The sequence below is a fragment of the Protopterus annectens genome, chromosome 3.part0, assembly GCF_019279795.1.
Source record: "Protopterus annectens isolate FY-2018-M chromosome 3.part0, PAN1.0, whole genome shotgun sequence".
Lineage (NCBI taxonomy): Eukaryota > Metazoa > Chordata > Ceratodontiformes > Protopteridae > Protopterus > Protopterus annectens.
Window position 1 is genome coordinate 801022980 of NC_056731.1, and position 23258 is coordinate 801046237.

The window sequence follows — 23258 nt, forward strand, 5'->3', positions numbered from 1 at the left end:
AGCAGATTATACAAATAAAAGAGAACCACGGGAACCTATGCAGATAGGGGGTCCTGATGGCAAAAGAGGCACCAGAAAGAAAATCTCTTCTATTTGGACAAATGTGATTTCCTTGCAGTGGGCTTCCGGGCCTCCTACAGGACCTGAAACATGTCCTCAAAAAAGAGGTGCCTAAAAGGGATCAAAACCTTATCACCCGCATCAACTGAAGAGTGGACAAGTGAAGACAGATAAAATACCCAGTGTCTTATGTGAGAAGGTCTACCCAGGTAAGATAAGTTGTGTTGATTGCCCGTAGCCAAGTGAGAAAGAAGGGGGAACCAATGCTGTATGGGTTAAAAGGGAGTCACTAACAAGATTTTGGGAGAATCCTGCCTGATCTGGTGCAAGACTCTCGGAAGCAGAGGAAGGGGAAGGGTGGGAGGTTGGCATTATGGTTAAGGTGTTTACCTTACAGACACAAGGTGCATGGTTTTATTCTCACATGGGGTAAATGGCTAGGCTTAAAAAGACTCATAAGGGCAGTTAGCTTAGTACTAATCTATGAACCTATGAAGTTACAGAAACATCCCCTTCCAAGGAAAAGACAGCGTGTCCACTTTCCAAGCCAAAGGACTTCGGACTCTGGAATAGAACAAAAGAAGGTGCCTGTTCTGAGCGGAGTCAAAAAGACTTAACTGTGGAATAGCGCACCAATGGACAATGTCCAGAACACATTTCTGTGAAGCTTCCATTCGCGAGCTTGTGTGCTGGGCCTGCTCAAACAGTCTTGCCACTAGACTGTACTCCAAGGGAATGTAAACAGCCTGAAGAGTCACTTGATACTAGACACCTAGATCCCAAACCTGAGCAGCTAGTCTGCAAAGACGGTAGGAACTTGTACCCCCTTGCTTACTGACATATCACATCACTGTGGTACTGTCTGTGAAAACTTTGAGGGGCCTGGGATGAAAGAGGGGAATGAAAAGTCTGAACAGCTAGAAGCAGAGCCCTTATCTCATTTATACTGACGTGGTCTGACCTCTGATGAAGAGGCCAGCGACCCTGAACCTTGAAAGAGCCAAAGGAACCCCTCATCCTCTGTCTGAGGCATGTTTAAAGAGCTCTCAAGTTGGGCTGGAGCCTAGAAAGGAAGCCCCAGGTTGAGATAAAGTTGACAAATACACACTGACGCTCAAGCTTGAGACAAGGAAGAAAGGGGACTGGGAAGTCCAGGGGGTGGTAGTGTTGAACCCACACTGACTTTAGGTACCATTGTAGCTTTCTCTTATGGAACCTGCCCAGAGGAGGTATGGCAATAATAGAAGCCATGAACCAGACGACCCTGAAAAAATCCCTGGCCATGACTGAATCAACCAAGGGAAACACAATCCTGAAAAGGGGTCAAAGCTGACTTCTGAAAGTTTATGGTGGAAGCCAGACTCTGCAACAGGGAGCAAGCATCTTTAAAGCCTCCACAGACCTGTAAGAAATCTGGTCTATACTGACCTCCAAGGGTGTCGCGGCAGAGGAAAATGAAGCAACTACTGCAGAATCCTCTGGGCTTTTATTTGCCTCAAGAGAGAAGTCCATGGCAGGATGGACAGCAACCATATTAGACCCAAGTCTTTTAACCTTTTTCTTGGTCAACGGCTGACCCTGTGGACAGGAAGACTCCACCACAGCACCTTGAGCCAACAGCTTAAAACATTGTTTTTCAAGGCGAAATAATGAGGAGAGACAACTAAATAGGGTCTTGGGGACAAAAGCTTGACAGATAGAACAGAGTATATGGTCGTATGGTTGTGGGAAGCACCTAAACAGAACAGACACTAGTCGTGATGATCCTTATAGGGAATCTGCCTCCCACACCTACATTTTCCCTTTCTGGATAACATGAAACCAACTAACAGTAAATAAAAAAGAAACATAAGGATAAACCTTAATGGGGCACTTACCTGAAAAATGGCTCAGTAACCAGCACAGAAGAAAGGTGTCCAGGCCAGCGTTCAATGATGGCATTCAGACCGCCAGCAAAGAAGCTCTGAATGTGTGCATCTGTACATTATCTTTATTCCCTACACCTTGCACAGGAAGTCTACATGTGATGTACAGTGCCTGTAAACACTAAGGCTTTGGTATATTGGCCAGATGTTGAGCTATCATTGGGAGGAGATCCCTTCTGTTATGAATACTGCAACAGTAATATGGAAAGACATCTTACTTATTTAAATAAAGGAGGATCTGCGATTATTCTTAGCATCAGATGTCAGTCCAAGTTCATGGGAAGCCTTATTTTCCTTATGGTGTTTTTCAGTACCTTGGATAAACCTTGGTTGTTAACACTGATTTGTGGGTCTTCACTTTTGCTATATATTCTAATAAGCTTTTTTTTTTCTTTTTGCATTGTTTATTTATGCATGTAGACCACCAGGTTGGTTTGGTTTTTCATTTCCCTTTTTCTTTAGTTTTATTAGAGACTGACAGGTTTATAAAGTTTTCTAGGTGACAAGTACTAGCCTTACCTACATTTGGGGGACTAGAACTTAAAACAGCTCATAACAGAACTGTAGGAAGTTTGTATATTTGAAATCTTTGAATATGGTGATATTTGCATCGGTTGGTTTAGATATTTTGAAAGAGAAGGCTACCGATTTGTGATAAGCCTTGTACACCTGTAGGACAGTATATACAGCTGGCACGTTTGTAAGGATCAAGTCAAGAACATTTTGCTCTCTAGTGGGCTCTCTGAATATTTTATCATATCTTGTTTATGAAAATGAAGAATTTTTTACATTGCCTATATTTGAGTTACAGGTCTCCCAGTTTACTGATGGGTAACAGAAGTAATCCAGAAAGCTTGCGTCAGGTCTGGTATCCCATTTGTGATCCAGAGGGTGACAGGACTAACAAGAAACAAAGTACAAAGGATTAGTCAGGATAAAATCACTTTAGCTAGTGCTCTAGGAAACTCTCTCTAATACCCTCCCTGTGGGAGGAATAAAGACGCCCTATTGAAGTTTCAAGTAGTTTATTCAGTTAAGCAGATAGATGGACGACTGCTCTTGTTCTATAACTGATCTACAATATTCAGTATCAGTGTCAACTCCAAAGCGAGTGCTCCATCTCATAAAAAGTCCAAAGTATAATTTGGAAAAAGAAAAAAAAACCTTGAACATCTTACATTTGATAAAGTACTCCATACTTTAAGAAAATGAACTCACCTTATAATTAACAAACAACTGTGGTAGCATGAAGAGGAATCCAAAAGCATAAACACCTATAAATAAAGCATTAGAAAATTTAGTATAAGCACACGGTCAAATCATCACAACACAAACAGAATGAAGCTTCTTCAAAAGAACATCACTCAGAAACTTGCTTAGCACTCTACAGTTCAACAAGAAAATGTCCAGTAACTGCAAATGTTTCAAGAAATGTACAATCCGAATTAAAAAAAAAAAAAAATCATCATTACAACCTTTCGTCTCAGTCATGTGACATGACGACTACACCTCTTGGCCAAGACTTAATCGAATAAGAAACTAAAGAGGGATTGACGGTATAGTTTACTTTCACAATCTGACAGACCTGAAAGAATGCTGAAATCTAACTTAACTAAAACTGGGATGGGAAAAGTATGTATTCATGTGACTAGTACAAATGCTGCCATAATGTAAGCAACTCATTTCCTCACACAGCTTAAAAGACAATAAGAAGAATTCTTATAGGTAGCAAGGGCTCTGAAAGAAATAATGCTCAATGAGATGTTTAGGATGGGATTTCACTTTTTCAGTTTTTTTTGTTTACAAGCATACAACTGCTATGGTGATAACACTCCACTGATTAAGTAAGCCACATGGGCAGTTTTTACTGGCATGCAGACTCAGAAAGACCCCTCAGTCAATTCATACAATGTTCATTCACAATACAGCATTCTTCCTCTAGCAACCAGCTGTACATGCAGCTCGGATGGTCAGGTGATGTGTCACTACTTCACTGTTTCTAACCTCCTCCTCCCCCCAACCGGGTGCTAGGAGCATACAGATCCACTATTTCTTCACACATCTGATTTACTTCTGCTGGATAAAAGGAAAAAAAAAAAAAACAGGATCAGGTACCTCAATTCTTCTGCATGTACTTTACAGACATTTTATAACAATGAAAGCCAAACTAACTTCTGAAATAGGCATCCTTTTTTAAGGGAAAAAAGCCTACTGAAAAACAACCATGCTAGCCAGTAATGTACAGGCATAGCAGTCAAAGATGTTTTAGTACGCTCCTATTAAAGTAACACCATCCACGATCTCCACAGTCGCCACAATCTCTCAACATTAACAAAAATACATGAACTGAAATAATCCAAATTAATTTATTGAGATCAACAGGTTCTAATCGCAAATAAATTTGGATTATTTCAGTTTGCAAATTTTTTGTTAATGTTGGGAGATTGTGGACGGTGTTACATACTTTAATAGGTGCCTGAGTTTACACCATGTGATCTATTTTTTGGTTACACGTTGGTATTTAGCTGCACAGGCACATGCTTTATTTATTCATTTATTTTTCAGTTAAATGTTTTAGTAGTTGCTTGCTATTCTCAGTCATTTTGCTTGTTTGCTGACCATGTTATTGGGCTAATCCCAGTGAACCCGTTTTGGCCACTGCCAGGAGGTGCACAAAACAAATAAAACATTAATTTAATATAAGAGATGCATATCTCATAAAAAACATGTTCAATTATCAAATCTAGGTGTCGGAACAAATTTGACAAAGCACAAAACACACATTATATGTCAAGATCTACAATTCATAAACATGCAATAAAAAGAATTATTTAAATATGTACAGAAAATTTACAGAATGTGAGTACCTGTCAACAAGTTTACAATCCAAGAAAGATAGAAAAACTAGGCTTAGTCTATGTTGAAGCAGGGAAGGACAAAAACATAAGGATTAAGTTATAAAGATGTGCCATAAACAGAAGCAGCACTGTCAGTTATTTGAGTTGGAAGTTTTTACCAGAATTTATGTGAACTTTATTTGATGTTTGGAGGTACGTTACCACACCCTGAAAACTGAAAATGTATAGTTAGATGATCTATGTAGGCCAGGACACTGTTGCAGCAACAGTGGAGTTGTTAAGTGTAAGTAGTTGTGTGAAGCCTACAGAAAAGCTGGTGTGAGGTGAGACTGTGAAAGAATTTATAAACAAAAGTGAGGACATGGCATTCTGTATCCTGCTCTGCCCAGCCTGGGAAGGCTACCAACTCTGCAGCTAGGGCTTGTTTTAGCTTGCGAGAACTCAACTCAAGCACAGTGTACCGCCTGACTACAGGCTGGCACACAAACAATGAAAAATGGTTCCCTCCCCAGAAATGATCCGGATGTTTTGGAGATGAAATATACTTTCTCTCAGTTCAATTTCAGTCAGTACTGACTAACTGTGGACAAGGATGTTATCAGTACAGCAAGACTATATGCAGAGTTGTCATTAGGGCAGCACATAACACTTGCACAATCAGACCAAAAATACACACTACAAAACACTTACCATTGACCAAACTGTTGATTAACCACGAATACCAGCTGCAGCAAAAAGAAAAGATCACCCATAAATACAATTTTAATGTTAAACAGACTGTTAGAGTGAGAACATAAAATAATATGTTGGAAAGCAAAACAGTGATTCTAAACACCTTTCACATACCATTTCATGTCACAGTATTTGATGGCATCTATTAACGGTTGTCTTATTTGTGTTCTTAGCTGCTATCCTGAACTTTCATGGTCTTTGTTAAGAGTTCACAGCCCAATACAGCCACCCAAAATCAGCATCCTTGTAAGAACAACCAAAGGGAATGCCTTGTCCTATATCCTTCTTGTTGATGAGAAAGTTACTTCCATTCCAGTGATGCTTCCTTTACTACCTTATCACGCTAGCAAGGCCCTTCTACATTTCCATTAGGAGTTCATCTTGAAATCAGTTTAGGTGACAGAATCAGGACCAGACAGAACACTTCTGTTGACTGGCAGCTTGTCATTCATTTATTCTAGTGGAGATGGACCAAGTTATGCAGCTAATACATAACTTTCATAGTACATGCTACCACAATAGGGAGCACTCAGATCATTACCATGGAGAAAGCTGAGGGTTTTCATTCCTCCCTCAGTTTTCATTGTAGTCATCCTCATTTTAAATCCAGAGCAATGTAAAAGTACTTAGAGCAACTTACAGGAACTGCAAACCCTATAAAATGGTTTCCTTTTAAAACTAACAAGTGGTAGAAAATAGTATGTTTAGATAAATAATAGATGCTAAATGGGAAATGCAGGGAAACTCATATGTGGCTTTACAGGGAATGTATCAACTCTTATCTTTGAATACAGCAATCAACACACAAGGAATCAGTAGTGTATCTGGTCTGTATATAAACACAACCGCAGAGATGACAAAATCCTCCACATCTCAGACTACTCTTTTTACACATTCATCCATATTGCCAGGGAGAACATGACAGATGCACTTCAATTCTTGTTGTATTTTAGGGGTGATGAAGCAGTACTAATAATGTAATCCATACAGCTTTAAGACCAGAGAAGTGTAAAAACAGTGCTGAAACAAAAAGAACCATGAGCCAAAAAGCAAATTATCTTCGGATTCAGGCTCACTGTTCGGTTTGAGCTAGAAATAAATACACTACTGTTAACAGCATGCTTTCTTAAAGCTCTGGCAGAAATACTGAGCTTTCCGACAATCAATTTTCTTTATAGAAATATTTAATAAGCATACAGTTTGTTCTTTACATTATACATTTATAACCATATTTCAGATACTGATCTAAAATATAAGAACACATACCTTTTGTATTTGACATACAACAGTGAATATACTGCTCCTCCAATACAGAGTGGATAAAGTATATATGACAAATACATCATTGCCTAAAAACAACACAGAATGCAAATATTAGTAAGGGAAATGACTCTGTCTTATTAGTAACCAGTTACAGCCACCTCCAACATCCATGTCATGTCTTTGTACTTCTGACAGAGTTTGAATGATTTTTCGTTCTGTATACCTACGTCATACCTCTCAACCTTTTTGTTCATGAATTTGGGACAAAACCAAAAATGAGGGACTGAAGCAGAAAATCAAGGACAGCTTTTAGATATTACTATAATTCACTAATAAAGTTAACAAAACAATAGATTTTGCATCAACATACATCTTCTGAAGAATAAGGAGTATGAAACTCTAATGTTTAGAATTACTGAGAGAGTAATCCTCAACAATTTAACACTAAATCAAAAATTTAACAAGGGGCAGGGCAAAAACAGGAAGCAAAATAAAGGGCTTTCTGGAAAAATCAGGGACAGTTGATAACCAAGACCAAATCTTACCTTCTAATGTAGTACATGCTGAAAGAAAGGAAGTAATACCACAAGATTTTTTTACAAGGTATAATAAAATTTAAGAAGACTTGTGCAAAATTATTACTCGGCAGTATGTATATGGTAACAGTGCAGCAGAATGAAGTCGGGATTCTGCGACATTGCCAGAGTAAACAAAATAACACTCTGATATTACACAAAACCGATTACATACAACTACTCAGATCTTTATCCATTTTTCGCTGTTGCAGTGACATATGTAGTCTGAGTGCAGATAGAAGTTTTAGTGGCACAGCTTTAAATTCAGTATACTATTTTTTCATTCCTGATATCACAATCACAAGAGGCTATTAAAACGTTCCGCCTTGACAATCTTGGTACATCTGCTCATGACTCCATCACTAACGGAGTTCTGAGAGGCCCTTATATTACTAGCAGACATCAAGACCAGTATGACAGCAGATAGATCCAAATAATATGGGAATTTAATAACTCTACTCCTTTAACATCCACAGCATTTTACCCAGCAGTCTCCACTATCCATCAAACTTTTACACTGGTCTCACTGAATGATTTACAGACACTGACTTAACAGAGAAGCAGTATATGCTTGGGATGAAGAGCTGATGCTGAGCAATGCAAAAGGTGCATTGTTTTCTAAAGAATCTCCCTTAGGTGTAGGAACTTTGTACTTGAATGTGTCGGATAGTACAGCTATAAGATAACTTGCACACCAGTACATGTAGGTTCTTTGCAACTACTAGAATATAACTATGGCTTTAGGAATCAAAGTACAATCATTGGAGTTTCTCCAGGCCTCAGTTGAAAATGGGCTTACTTTACCCAGCTGGACTTTCCTGGTCAACAAAGCAATCAATCAATAAATAAAAATAAAATAAAATAAATAAATGGACAACTAATGGGATCACTGCTTCAAGATTCACATACAGTATATGACCTGGAATCTACAGGAGCTAGACAGCAGCCAGATGTTTCTAGTGCACAGAAGTTTAATGCTGAGTTGTGGCTGTTACAGGGCAGCCTTGATATAAGGGTCTCTGCTCTTTTTTGGTACCAAAGGAAAAGACAGACGGGGAAACTGCAAATGCTCTTGTGGCAGGGTAAAGATGCTACACAGAGAAAAACTTCACTGAAAAATCAATAGGTATATATATTACTATACCTAAACACATATGTTTATATGTAGAGTTTATTATCCATGTCCAATATTGTACTGCAATCACAAACTCAACAGTTATATGACCTCATGACTTGTTTAAAAAGGAAGTATAAAAATATGGTATGGACTACATATACAAGCAAAAACAAGAAGCAGTCAAATTATATACCCATCGGACCCAATATGTACATGTTACCAAAGAAAAGAACAGATAGGATTCACTGCTATAGCTCGGCTCTTTACTTTCACATCTAGTGTTATGGCAAGCCAGTACACAACTGTACTAAGCGAATCATAAGGATCACTATTATTATGACTTGCTTATGTGATCTGGAGCAGTATCAAACCGTGCATCTTGGAGGACCCATAACAGTGGCTGTTCTATAGCATTTCATGCAGTACTGCAAAGGAAATCCTGTTCTCTTCCTACACTGGACATTCGATATGTATCATTTTATTAAAGTGTACATGGATGATTATGTAGCAACTTCACATATACTTTGGGCAGGTTCTGAACTAGAAGAGTTGGCCCTACTAACCTCTTCAGATGGCATGCTGTACTTGAGTGTCTGTACTGCTCCTGGATGACCCTGTTTCCATTTCACAAAGGAACTCAACAAATGATTAGCTGGTTTAATTGATTTTGCCCTCTGCATACAATACCCAGGAGGGCAAAATTCTTTACCCTTTTTTATACTGCTTGAGATAGAAAACTGGAAGCTGAACAGACTGGTTCAACATAAATTCATAAAACATCTTGGAGATGACAAGATTGTTTGGCTTAAAGATGCATTTTCCACATTAAAGACTGTGGAAGTTTTTTTTCACACATTAGAAAACCTGTAATCTGAAATCCTTCAGGATAACACAGCAATAATTAAAGTCTTCCAAGAAAAGTATTTAGTTAAAAAGAACCAACATACTAAAAGAAAGGTAAAGCTAGCTTCACTCAAAAAACTTATATCCCAGCTTTGTGCACAGGCAGTATCATAGCCAATGAGGTTTATTCAAGGTATGATTATTGCTTATTGAATCAAAAAGAAAATTTAGATCCCACAAAAGAATGAATAAATCCCCAGGAGATCATAAACATAAAATATATTTTGCAGCTGCTTAACAACTACATTTGTTGCTGTGTATAAACATGCCAAGCCCTGCAGTAAACAAAGACAAATGATACTGTAAATATGGGGGTGAAGTGAAAAACATTGCTATTATAGACCTACTCTGACAAATTAGAGAAGAAAAATCAGTCTACAATTTGTAGTACTTGTTTTTCAGGCTCTTTCAGAATGGATTTGACACTTTTAGAAAACAAATGACTGGCAGCGAATTGTCCTTTGGATAAGCTGCTAAATCGATGCCCCACCTCCCTGTGATGGTGGTAAGTCAGATAGATACAAAAGATTCCACAGCACTTATCAAAAAGAGAAGGGGACACTCCCTGGTCATATTTACTTAAGTCAGTATGAACACTACCTTGGGTTCCCCCCTGAAAAGATGTCATTAGCCTAGTTGGTCTAAGCCAGTTAAAGTGTAGGCTGTTCCACCAAGAACTTTGAGAATGGGGTGGTGCACCTTCCCTTGTCGCTGGGACGGCAAACTGGTAACGTCAGTGGCACAACTACTGACAAGTGACTAAGCAGTGTGAACCATGGCTGCCTTGGCTGGAATGTAGCTATCAAAACTATACCTTTCTTTGTCTTTTTACTTTTAGAAGCACTTTTGGCATCGAAGTGGTTGAATGGTATGCACAAATAAGATCTCAGTTCTTATGGCATTAAGATGTATGTTGCCACTCTCAGATGATGTGGCAACCTAGTACTGGCTGTTGGATGAGATACAGACAAATCTTAGTCACTGCATAACACCAATTCTTTACTATGAACATGAAGCCCTTTCTGTCCAATTGTAATGTGACAGAGAAATTGTCTATTTAATATGTCTACCATGTTTTATTGACTTGGGATGTTGACTGCCTCCAAGCCTAGGTTTGTCTCAAATGCTTGATCTTAGATCACTGTGGAGTTGCACAACGGAAAGGAATATGTACATCCCTTGCTTATGTAGGTTCCAAATCACTGTACATTGTTTCACTATCAGTAGTCGCTAATCACAGGAAAGCACAGTCAAAAATCTTTTTATTCTTTATATGCATTTTATCATGAGATGGAAACTACAAAGATATTTTTCATGTTTTTGTCCATGCTGCCTGTTGACTACCAGATCCTCTCTCACTCAACTGGCCCATTCATGCTCCATACAACAGGACAAATACTGAACAACAAGGCAGCCATTTAGGTAGGTATCAGGGGTGTTTGTTTATATTTTTAACATTCTCCACATAGAATAGGGCTCAGCATGACTTTAAATGAGATTGCGAGCTGTCACAGAAACAATATAGCATTCTAACACTGACATAACCCCTCAAGACAACCTTGTCTCACCCACGAAGCCATCCATCACATGGGTTCTGTAGTCTCCATCAAGGTGTCAACCATGAGGACATGATCCATGTGCATGAACTCCTGAACCTTCTCCTCCTAAAGATAGAGAATACCACAAAGTTGTGTCACTCAGGACATCTGGGTTATAGTTAGGGCTTTATCCTTCTGTGTCAACAAAGCGGATGGAGATCTAGAATAATGCCATACATTCAAAGCTGATTTCTAGCTTGGCAGTGGAGGAAGAAACCAGAGATTAAGGTTCAGGGAAATTTGCTGAATCCATCACTTTACTTTCTCTGTTAACAAGGACAGAAGACAAAGACTTAACTCCACTGAATATCCCTTACGGTTCCACAAATTTCTCATGTACAAACTGGTTTTCCTCATTTGGATCCTTGCAAAGAAGAAAACTCCAGTCCCTTCAATAATGTTACGGGTAATATAAGAATTTTTGTCATCTACTATGGTATGCTGAACAAACTAGAGGAATGGGAAATTAAAGTTTATATAGTTAGGTGGATTGCTAACTGGTTAAAAAAGAAAAGCTAAGGTATACATAAAAGGCATGGAATATCAGGAATATGGCATTCTAGGAAGGATGTCTCAGGACTTTGTCCTTTAACCAGTTTTGTTTCATATATTTTATTTCATCCTTTCCAGAAACAACAGCGTGCTGATCCGCAAGGTTTACAGATGACAAAAGTTAATGGGTAGCGACCTCAATTAAGGAACAAATGACATTACAGGACTGTTTGCTTCATTTTTCAGGCTATCCCAGTCCATTGCTGGGTCTACCAGCTTCTCCTACTTACCACAGACTATCCCTGTTCTAAGGCTGGGGCCAGAGTGGAACCTAAGAGCATCGGCGGAACCATGCTGCTGACTACTTCCACCAGGAAATCCCCCCCCCCCCACTTTCTTGCATTTGCCTGTTACATCCAAGGGCTTCTCCCCTCTATGGAGAACACCTCCTTGCAGGGAATACCTAAACAAATGTCCCCCGGGGATGGGCAGCCCATCCATCCCTGTCACCTCCTCAGACACCCAAGTCACTAACTAAACCAGATTGCCTGGACTATAGTTAGGACATTATATCCCTGCACCACAGTACTGGCAATTCCATGACTATGGAAAGAAATCCCAATCCCTCTGAGCTACATGCTCTAGGGACCTAAACCTTGTCACCACAATAAACAGGACATGCTGGAGGGATAGATTCCTGTCCCAGAGACTTCCCATACCCTGGAACAGGCTACCCATCTATGTCAAGCAAAGTTCTTCATTAGCACTCTTCAAGAAAAATCTTGATGAGTAGATGGGAAATAGGAAATTCACCCCAGGGATCACTTCTGCGTCTCTGCTCAACAGTGGCACAGGAAAATAACTTTCTTGGGTGGCGTAAGCCAGGGAACCTTGTTGGCTAGGCTTACGTAGGCCCTTGGGCCGATAGCCTAGTACCTACCTATGAACCTATGAACTATCCTGATAAATTATATGAATGGGCCAAAATGAATGGAGCATCAATGAGGTATCATTTAACAGTAGTAATGCAAGGTTACGCAGATGGGCAATAGTTTAAGATGACACACTTATTTAAGTATGTGAATAATTCAATGATCTAGGGATATTGGCAGACAAAGAATCAAAATTTAACAGATGTGTGGAGAACACTAAAGGACTGCTACATGACAAGCAGAACAATATTAATAACCATGATGTCTGGAGATGAAAATGTGATACTGCTAATATTCAAGAGTATAGTTACAGGCTTCTGTACGAATGACAAAACATATTTAATTTGGGAAAACTTCAGAAGTATTTTACCAGGGAACTAAACAAAATAAGTATACGACGAGAAGAAAGATTACAACTATGTTCACTACATTATATCCTTTTATATAGGATTCCAAAAGACTTAAAAATTAAGCAATGGAATTGCACACGTGATCATTTTTTATGAGACATGTAAAGGATAATAGAAACATCACCACCACCATAGTAAACCTTGAAAGGATGTTAGCAAGGAAAGATATGAATGATTTCCTAGTAACAGCAGGGAGAAGATGGAAGAGGTTGCTTGCTGGCATTATGCTAGCAGAGAGTGTATGCATGTTTTAAAAATAAAATAGACTTATGATATGGACAAGGGCCTAGCTTTATGGAAGTTATCTAATGAAGATATTACTTATGGTCCCAGGCCATACTGCAAATGAGAAAACTTGTCACTGTTTGACTGAAAAATGTACCATCATCTGAACCATCTTTATTTGAAAGGTCCCAAAATTCTGCCTTCTATAAGATTTCAACTATGTCAAACTGCTAAACATATTGGGCAGTCAACTTCCAAGATGCCTGTACACTCAGTGATAGCTTAATTTCAGCTCTCCCAGTGTTAAAACAAAAATTTGTAAAGGACAGCCAGTGAACTTGCCTTTTGGGTAAATTTCAGTAACTGGATAGTAAGTGCGCTGCCTGGATGCCAGCAAAAAAGAAATTCAGAGAACCTGAAAGAAAATCAATCACAAAAGGTGAGGGGAAAACATGGACTGGGAAGAATTCTGCAAATGTTCAGCAAAAAGCAGTGCAAACACTGGCTTTGGTGCAAGACATGATTTCCAGTAACCTAGAGGAAAATTAAATCAAATGCCCTCACAGCTGATTATAATAAATTAAACACTGAAGGAGTATATGAACTCAAATAACAAAAGACTGGAAAAAATGGAAGAAGCTTTAAACAGACATTCAAATGAAGTGATAAAAATGCAAAAAAACAGGTCAAAATGAAGAAAAGGCTGGCCGAATATAAGACTGCTTAAGAACACATGCTTCAAAAAATAATAGAATTAAGAGGACAGAGCACTTAGGGAAAACAAGAGATTTTCTGCTGGAACTAACACACTACATTAATTTTATGAATGCACAAATAATCAAGCTGGACTGGTATCCACAGCAGGAGTCATTAACTGAAAGGGCACATCATGTGTGCACTCCAAACCTGGTCATGAGAAAGCAACCAAGACCTGTAACAGTAAAGATAAAATACTACCAATAGAAAGAGTTGATCACAACAAAACTGTGGCAGAAGGACAAAGTATTAAAAGTGGGAAATAGTACAGTGTTTGTGGAAAATGATAACTCACTGTACATTAGGCTGAAGAGGAGTAAATTTATTCCACTAAGGGAATGTCAAGAAGCAGGTGTGAAATGCATGCTACTGTATCCAGCTATTTTCAGAATATTCTTTCCTGGAGGGTCAGAATCATTTCTGATGCAGAACATGCTAAGCAGGAAATACAAAAGTTTGTCCATCAAAAAGTGAACCATGAAAAAGGAGGAGATTCTTATTCTACTGCTGGTAATAAAGGCCATAGAGAGACTGTGCCAGTGAAACCTTTTCCAATGTTTCAAAGGAAAATGCTTGAGGGACAAAAAAAAAATCACAAGAGTTGACTAGAAGAACCAGGAGTACGTTGGAAATGAAGGAGAGACTGGATTTGGGAGATGGAGAGCAACAGGAAGAAAACCAGCAACTCGGAAATTGATAAATAAATGTGGGATTACAAAGCATTAATTATATTTGTGAAACATGAAAAAACAATAAAAATCAGGAAATATTGGACTTTTTTGACTTTGTTAAACTTGTAGGGTACTCCAAAACATATGCCCAACTTCATGTCTTTAATGTTTGGAAAAACATTTAGGAGAAGGAAAGAGGAAGGAAAGAGTTAATTTTGGGGGTATGTGGGCACTGCAGTGTAAAAAAAAAAGTCTGGTCAGAGAAGCATGATAAAAGAGAGACTGGTATGCATTTTCTTTCTCTTATATGAAGGAATGACTGGATTAACGCCCATGGCTTGATCTGGTAACACGTTTTAAGGGAAAGCAAATAAATAAATATTGGGCAGTCTGCTAAAGAGAAGAGTATAAGGTCTTCAATCAGTCTAGCTGGATCAGAAAGGAGCCACTACCAAACAAAGACAAGAGCAATGTGATGTTCACCAATACTGGGCATACAACCCTAGCCACACAAACAGATGCGTATGTACAGTAACAGCAAACAAGACAAAATACACAATTTTTCTGGGAGCATGACCCCCCCACAAACACACCTTTAAATGTAAGAATTTAAAGGTTGCACAAGTGTGAGGAAAAGCAAACATACTAAAACTGCAATGTGGGTGCAATGTATCCCCAGATCAACTCTGAAGAACTTCACCACTAGCTAATGTTAATTCAACCTACATCAGTAGTTCAAAGAAATAGTTAAAAATTCATAACATTAAAGACAATCTGTAAATGCAAATACACAGGCAACACAATTACCAACATTTCTGAAACCAAGAAAAATCTTGACTAAAACGATGATTCATCTTCTACTTCCTGGAACTAGTTCTACTATCCTGAAGACTTTGCTAAAGTGCCACTGGCAAAGCCAGCTTCCTTTTAGGAATTTAGCCTAGGAGTGGACTGCTACAAAACCTAATGGAATAACATATTGCGCTACACCTCTGGTCTGATGTTATGTGCTCCTACTGTGTTACAAAAGCACAAATAATCTGTCTCCTATTTGCACTGCATGCAAAAGAGCAAGCAATTGTGATGTGGATTTCACAGATATGAACTGAATCTTATAAATGGCAGAAGAAAGCTCTATGTTTCCATGAAAAGCCACTTAGCTGTTGCTGCATCCTTCCCATCCATACATGCTGTTTTCTATGCAACTACTTTATAGTTTGAACCCATCTGTTATGACTGCAGCTGTATGCACGATGAACATCATGTATGAGAAATAATGACTTAAACTACTACACCAACTTACCTTTGTCCTGTAACTACTGCACCATATTTTTGAGATATGGCCCCAAAGATAAAGGTTTTACTTAAATAAGTGGCTATGCAGGCCTTCTTATGACAGAACCAGAAGCAGCAACTCAGACGTAAGCATCTACTTTACTGCATCTGCATTTAGCCATTTGTGATTTCTCTTTGCCATATAAACTAACTTGAGTTTTTCTCTTAGGGAGATACCGGACACAAACATAGTAAGGTCATCAATCTCCTTCATGATATCCTAGCAGTACTGTGACATACCAGTCTGGGAATTAACAACAGTGATAACCAGTGCGACAAAAGTGTGTACTTTCTTTGTTACATGGAAATATCTTCAGTACAGAAGTAAAATAGAACTCTTCCTGGAATTCACACTTTTCTGTTAGCATGTCAGCCACAAAATATCTGTAAAGATAACTATACTCCTCAAATACCAAATAAAATCTTTAATCTTTCCATCTGTCTGTCTTGTCAGTATGCCAATCAGCTCTTGCTGGCCTTGTTTATAGATAGCACAGAAAGAATCAATGTGTAGAGGTATAGCTAGAGACACTGAATGATCATTCTTCAAGTACTTAATGTGCCTCTGTTTTAGGAAGGTAGGTTTTCAGACAGGAGTTAAAGCTACTGCAATAAACTTATGGTATCACCAAAAGAAACATCAAAGGGCAATCCAAAGATAGACACAAAAGATGTGTACTTATTATAATGATAGAGTTTCACGATGTACGTCAGCCCACTCTAACCACAGGACTGGGAGCTGTAAACATCAACTGCTCGGCACCTTTAAAACTCCCATGCTTTAAAACTCCTGTCATGTTCTCAAAACTCACCTTACCTCCCCTTTCTTCCCAGATCAAGACTGTGCTTAGAAACAAAGCATTATCATCATACTCAAAACAACACATGTAGGTCCTACAGGTCTCTCCACATAGAAATTGCAAGGGATAGAGGAAGGAGGGTAGATCTTTTGACATGGACAGATGGAACATGTTATGGCAAGAGCATAACTTTTTTTTATCTTACATGGTCCAATCTGCCCAGTTTAACCACAGGACACAATCCAAAGCATAACTCCTTGTGTGGTATCACAACAGAAAGCCCTTCAGTTTAGATGCTTCAAAGACAGAAGAGGACCTTGAGATCACATCCAGATTACAGTATCTGGTGAAGAATGCAGTGAAGCCTATGTCGCAGCTGTAGAGAAATCATCCACGATAGTATTTCTGAAAAAAGCTAAAGAGGAAGCCGTCATTCTGGCTTAATCTGTTCTGTTTACAAAGTAATGTTTGTTGTACTTTTATGTTAAAATAAACCCAAAAACTTTAAAATGTGTCCCAAGAGTCCCCTTGAGAGACATTAGAAACTTTTTATACCTTTCTACTGAACTCTCTAGACAAAAAAGTAATTGAGAAGAACATCTAAACAAAGTAGTAAGTATTCAACTTTGTTAGAATACTGCGGAAGAAAACTAGGATATTACTGGTTTGGTTAAGGTCAATTTTTACTGCATCCTTAGGCCTGTAGCCTGGATGACTGCATTAAAAAAAGTATATGCAAAAGGTTACATTTGGTGGCTTAGAAAAAATAGCTTGCAATTTACAAATTCTCTGGGCTAAAGGGAATGCCACTTAGAAAAGAATTTTCCATGATAGATACTTAAGTTCTGCTTTGGATATAGATTCAAAGGGAGAAAGAATACATCTTCCACAGCAAAATTTAGGTACCAAGCTGGAGTGGATTCTCTATGAGTAAATAGGCTCCTTTAAGGAGATACTTCACAAACTTTTACTGACAACAGAAATAAAGAATCAATGCCCTGGTGTTAAAACTGAAGCATTCTTTGTATATTAATTAAAGCCTTTGTCAAAGATACTGGTCAAGATATATAGCACTGTGGGAAAGGGGAATGAGAATGGGTCTGTGTTTTGACTAGCTGCCAAACAGAAAGGTTTGCTTACTTATTATGATGTGCTTTTCTAGCAGTAGGCCTTAGGAGGCTGTGAGGATTGGAACACATGGATCCCTGGCAGAAAATGGACTATGAGAAGGACTACCTTTTTTGCTTTTCTGCATAAATTTCATGAGCTGTGGGTGATAAAGAAAACCTGATGACCACTTCTGGATCAAAGCATCCTTATCTGTCTGCCCCTGGGGAAAGGAAGGAATAATCACGGATACATTTCATGCTGGTAGGGGAGAGAAATAAGTTGCTTCACGCCTTCCCACAGTGGTAGAAATTGTGTTCAAAACTGACTGATGTACGGACTTGAAAGAGGCATGCTCCACGAAGGAAATGCAGTTTCCCAGCAATTTTTCACTAGCGAAAAATACAACTAGACTAACAAATTTTGAACAGAACTGAAAAAGAAAAATTTTCTCCAAGGGGCACTTACCTTTCAAAGAATCACAGAGGAGCTCTAGGTTTGAGTTTGAATGAAGCAGTGTTACACTTTTTCATTGACATGCACATATGCCTGTGGCAAAAAGAAATGAAGACAGTTTGGGACAGCTGCCTCTCTTATCCAGTGTTCCTACTTTGGGGAGGTGTCAGCACATGCCTGACATCTGAAGAGCTCTTGAAGGCAGACTGGCTGCAGACATTCACCTGTAGTTAATTCCCATATGAAAGAATTCTACTGCAGTAATTCACATGTAGATGAGCATAAGATGCTCAAACTGGAGCTCGCCACTAAAGTAGCATTTTTTATCCATGGATTTGCTGAAAGTGGAAGTCAGACATTTCAGTCCAACTTGCAGAGTTTTTATGAACATCCCCTATCCATGCAACTCTTGCTTGCTGAATGTCAGGCTGAAGTATGGTTTACAAGCAGAAGACATTTGTGACACAACTCAGTTCTTTTGCAAAAAATCAATCTGAAACTTACCTTTGTTAAATGGTAGAGATAACCCCTGGTCTTTGGTTTGCAAAGTCAATGAGGACTTAGCATCTCTACTTACATTTTGCACAAAAGTTAGGAAGGTACACACCCGGCCACCTTAAGGAAAGACTAGTTATGAAGGAGGTCCTCAAAAAGCAGATCCTGAACTCCTACTCCCTGGGGATCCAGCTAAAGACAGGAAAAAAAAGTGTCAAGAGGAAAAGATGGTTAGAGGTCATAGTTTAGCACTGACCTCTCAACTTTATCTACCATAATGGTATGTCACTCAAACGAGTTCTTTGAAGGGAATATTGTTCCATTAGGATTTCTCATCCATGGGAGAGTACTACAGCAAGAAAAATGAATCAGTTTGGGTGAAGGCTACATCATGGCCTGCAGAACGGCAATGTTGAAGCTCACTTTGCTTTTAGACCGCGTGTCCAGCTTATGAAAAGAAAAAGAAAAAAAACAGGTCAACTAAAGTCTATATGGTTACCTGATAAATGCCCATAGTACTACTGTTAATGAGGTTGGACTTCCTCATAATTAGTTCCTGGATTCTCTTTCATATTTCAGATCAGCCCCCAAAAACAGCTTGTCAGCTTTTTCTCCTTCAACATCTTGTCTGAATATTAGGCCTGGTACACTGAGAATAACTGGTGTTTTCAAAGACAAAGACAAGCTGTGGAAAACAGGGATCTTAAACACCAAGGTACAGAATGGTTGGTGAAGAATTTTCTGACACTAATCATTCTGGATTCTGCCTAATCACAGGAATGACTGACATCCTAATCATCTCACCTATTCTGCTCAGCTAGTGAGGGGCCTTTGGTGATCTCCAGGATACATTAAATGACTTAAGAACTTATGTTATCAAATTTGATCCTGCTGAGTGTGCTAATTGACCAGTTCTAAGAATGAACGTCAATGATTTTTTTTTTCTTTTACTCAAGACTCATTTATTTTATAAATCCTATTTATTACCTAACTAGTCCTGCTGCACACAGTGTTTTGGTAGTGACTACACCCAATTTTATTTTCATTTATTTGCAAGTCACATGTTTGTTATAACTTTATGCTTAGTTTTATATTTTAATATGATTACAGTATAGTGCTCAGGTTTTCAAGCAGTTTAACTATCTTTCATTTTGGACAGAACTTATAGTTGTGATGGTCACTGCTCACAATGTGACTTGGTGACAATGTGATACTTGTAGATAATTTGGTGACCAACGTTTTTGGTTAATCAAGTGAGAGGTCAACTAAATTGTGCTGGTCATGCAAGACAAAGTCCTTTACTTCTAACCTGATGAAAATAAGATGCTGTGGAGAGGGAAGGAACCACTCGAAGAAGGTATGGATACTGCCATCAAATCCATTCTCTTGTACCTGGTAGAATCAGAAGTCTGGCAAATTTCCAAAACAGCCCTTTAGAGGATGGATCTTTAGGAAGGGATGATTCCTGAAACCAATGAAGTGACAAAGCGGATGAAAAGGACAATGCAAAAGAGCAAGATGACATTTCCCTCAATGGCAACTTTGAAGGGAAAGGTGTTCTTCTCCGCTTCCTGTCACCCATTACTTTTATGAGACTATGTCTAAAAGATACTGTATTCTGAGGGCGAGACAGCTGGGTTCCCCATGCCAGGCTGTCCATGAGGCCTGAGCTATGTCTTGGACCTCTACCCCCAACTGGTCTAAATAGGTACATAAGTGTAAACACCTAGTCAGCTTGCTGAATTATTCTGCTGATAACAAGGTACTTCTGCTCTAGATGATTGCCACTGTTAAAGTGACACTCTGACTCCATGTGGAAAAATGGCAAAAAGGGGTTGAGGATGGATGGATGGATGGACAAGGTACTTTTCAACAACTTTTACAAACTCCATATTTTAAAGAGCACAGAAACAGCATTTAAGTGTTCCATCAGAGATGATGACTATGGATTCACTGATTTCTCACATGACATTCACTAAAAACGCCACTGGCCGTTTCAGCCACACACAAAAAATAGGGTAGACTCATTATTGTGAGCAATGAATGACGTACAGCCAATGGTCTCAAAAGTTACTTTTTCATTGGGACTCATAAAATAGAGTCTTATTATCATAGGTTGGTACTAGGCTATCAACCCTAGGGCCTACACAAGCCTAGCCATAACAATTCCCTGGCTATTTCTTCCCACACTATTTACTTCCCTGATCATTTGATATACAAAGATATAAGAAATCTTACACTTTAGTTTATTCTGGTCACTGAACAGCATTTGGCATAGTCTTCTGCAAGTGTTCAACCATGGAAACAGATGATATGCTAATGATGACTCACTCTGTGATATTATACACTGACTAAATAAGCAGTCATTCCCTTATGGCCATGAGATGTATTCAAGTCCAGTATACAAATCCTGACTGCTCATAGAGTTAGCTTCAATTAATAAACAGAGAGAAATACAAGAACATAAGCATTAAAAAAATAATGTAATAATACCACTTCAAATCAAAAAAGCCTGTGTTTGTTTAAACACTGCAATTGATTAACTTTAACCTGATGAAACATATTCCACCGCAGCTATACAAGATACACTGTTGGTGTGTCAGTTGCTTTATAAAGCAAATAAAGCAAACTCTTCTTCATGGATCCATTGGAGATCAAGATGCACATGGGCTCAAACCAAACAACCTGAAGTTCCAAAGAATGGAACCCCAAAAGGTCATGACCAGAACCAGAAAGATGCTACAAGCTCTACTATCTCCCATAGTCCACCCCAACTTTCTGACAGTAATGACAGTCCAGTGAGGATAGAAGTGACAGAGCCTTTCTTAACCCAAGAAAAGCAGCTTTAACTGCCTTCACAGGTGAAGGGGCGTGGGCCTGCTTCAGAAGTGCCTGCACGGGTCCCACGTAAGAGAAGAGAAGAAAAGATTCAGCAGAAAAGGGGGCATCTAAGAAGATGCATGTTTATTCTGTCAAGTTCTCTATAGTCAGCCCAAAGGACTAATGTACTACTCCTCCTGAATTTTCTTGGGTGAGAAGAGCCTTTAAGAGAGTTCCACTAAGCCAAATCAGGGGGGAATAGGGTGTTTCTTACTATGTACTCATAACTCTTATGGTGCCTTCTCCTTACACAAGAATGGGACCACAGGTAAGCAGATCGCTGACAAAGAAGGGAGTAAGGTCTAGCACACAGGAAGGCATGCAGAAGGGACTACAGCCTCTGATCAACCAGCCAATCTCTGCCAAAGGAAGAAATAAGCAGAAATCTACTCATCCCCATAGCGAGAAAACTGTAGCCAATCCCTCTGTTGTAAACATTATCCTCTACCCACTGCGCTAGCTACAGCAAAAAAAAAAAAAAAAAAAAAAAAATCTGAGATGGGGCTGAACCCGCATAGCAGCATCCAGACCGAAGGATAAATCCTCAATGATCTCAGACTCATGCACGTAGGTTTCACACAAACACAGATGAAATGCACAGATGAAGGTTCCAAGTCCCAGCAAGTCAAGTCAATGCAATACACCTTCCTGCCTATACGGTTTCCCTCTATGGTTATTCTGTCTGCCAGCTGATGGGCAAATGAACAAGAACATGGGGAGTGTGAATGCACCCTAAGGCTACTTGAAATTCAGCTGTGAGATGATATGATGAGGCAACTACAATTAAGAAAGAATGATAAAAAGGAAGCAGCACTCTTGGGGAGGAGGGTATAGTGCCAGACAGAGTGCATCCATACTTCCAACATAACACTAACAAAGACCAGTTCCAAGGCAAGAATGACCAGGGACCCTTGTTATGCCAAACTCCAAGCATCTTCTGGATCCAGGGACATAACGTCTACAATGTGCTACGCAACCTCCTGAAAGAAGTGTTGTTCCACAAAGAGCTGCAAGAACTCGGATATTCTGAACCTTTATCAGTCTCACAAATAAAGGCCCACATTAGCCCATTTGAAAAGTCAAATGGGATGGTAGACTGTACTTCAGAAAAAAAATGCCAAGACCACTGAAAGAGTGTGATCCATGCAAATGTGAGGTTTGGCAAGATTCTGTATGAGGCAGAGAAGGCTCTGACAGCTGCCAGACAATGGCATCCAACTGACGTCCCCACAAGTAAAAATTTATCATGTCCACTCCCACATCCAGATTTCTACCCAAGCCAAGAAAGTACCTAAACTCTAATGCCTGGACTGCAGACTCTAGGAGTCTTCATCTATCAGACTCACAGTCTGACACAGAGGTCTCAGCAGAAGCCTTGGCCAAAGATACCTTGATGTTATGACCAAATGAATCCAGCAGCTGCATATTGTGATGTGGCTGGCTGGACTCAACTGATTAAGCAGGAGAAAGTTGGTGTGAACAGCTATAAATGCAAAATTTCTACAGGGTGGGTGTCCAAGGTTGAGTTTCTTAGGCCTCACGATCTCCAGATATGAAGGACTAGAATGTAATCAAATCCCTGCTGGCTTGGGACAACCCTTGCCCTTGGGAAATCTGAAAGACTGCAGACAAAGTACAGCTATCTCTTCAGACATTCCTCCAAAAGCA

The 23258-nt window shown here is 39.2% G+C and overlaps 1 protein-coding gene and 1 pseudogene across 2 annotated transcripts in view; one reads left to right on the top strand and one right to left on the bottom strand.

Moving 5' to 3' along the window:
- The window catches only part of CLPTM1L (CLPTM1 like), a 657087-nt gene that overhangs the window by 115234 nt on the left and 518595 nt on the right, over positions 1–23258 (bottom strand). For both annotated transcript variants that reach the window (XM_044065147.1, XM_044065148.1), the window contains exons 12-14: positions 6842–6924; positions 5534–5568; positions 3204–3259 (exon numbers count right to left, since the gene is read on the bottom strand). In XM_044065147.1, coding sequence (XP_043921082.1) covers positions 3204–3259; positions 5534–5568; positions 6842–6924 — 174 coding nt within the window. The remainder of the gene's footprint in view (positions 1–3203; positions 3260–5533; positions 5569–6841; positions 6925–23258) is intronic.
- LOC122797454 lies at positions 9522–9676 on the top strand (annotated as a pseudogene).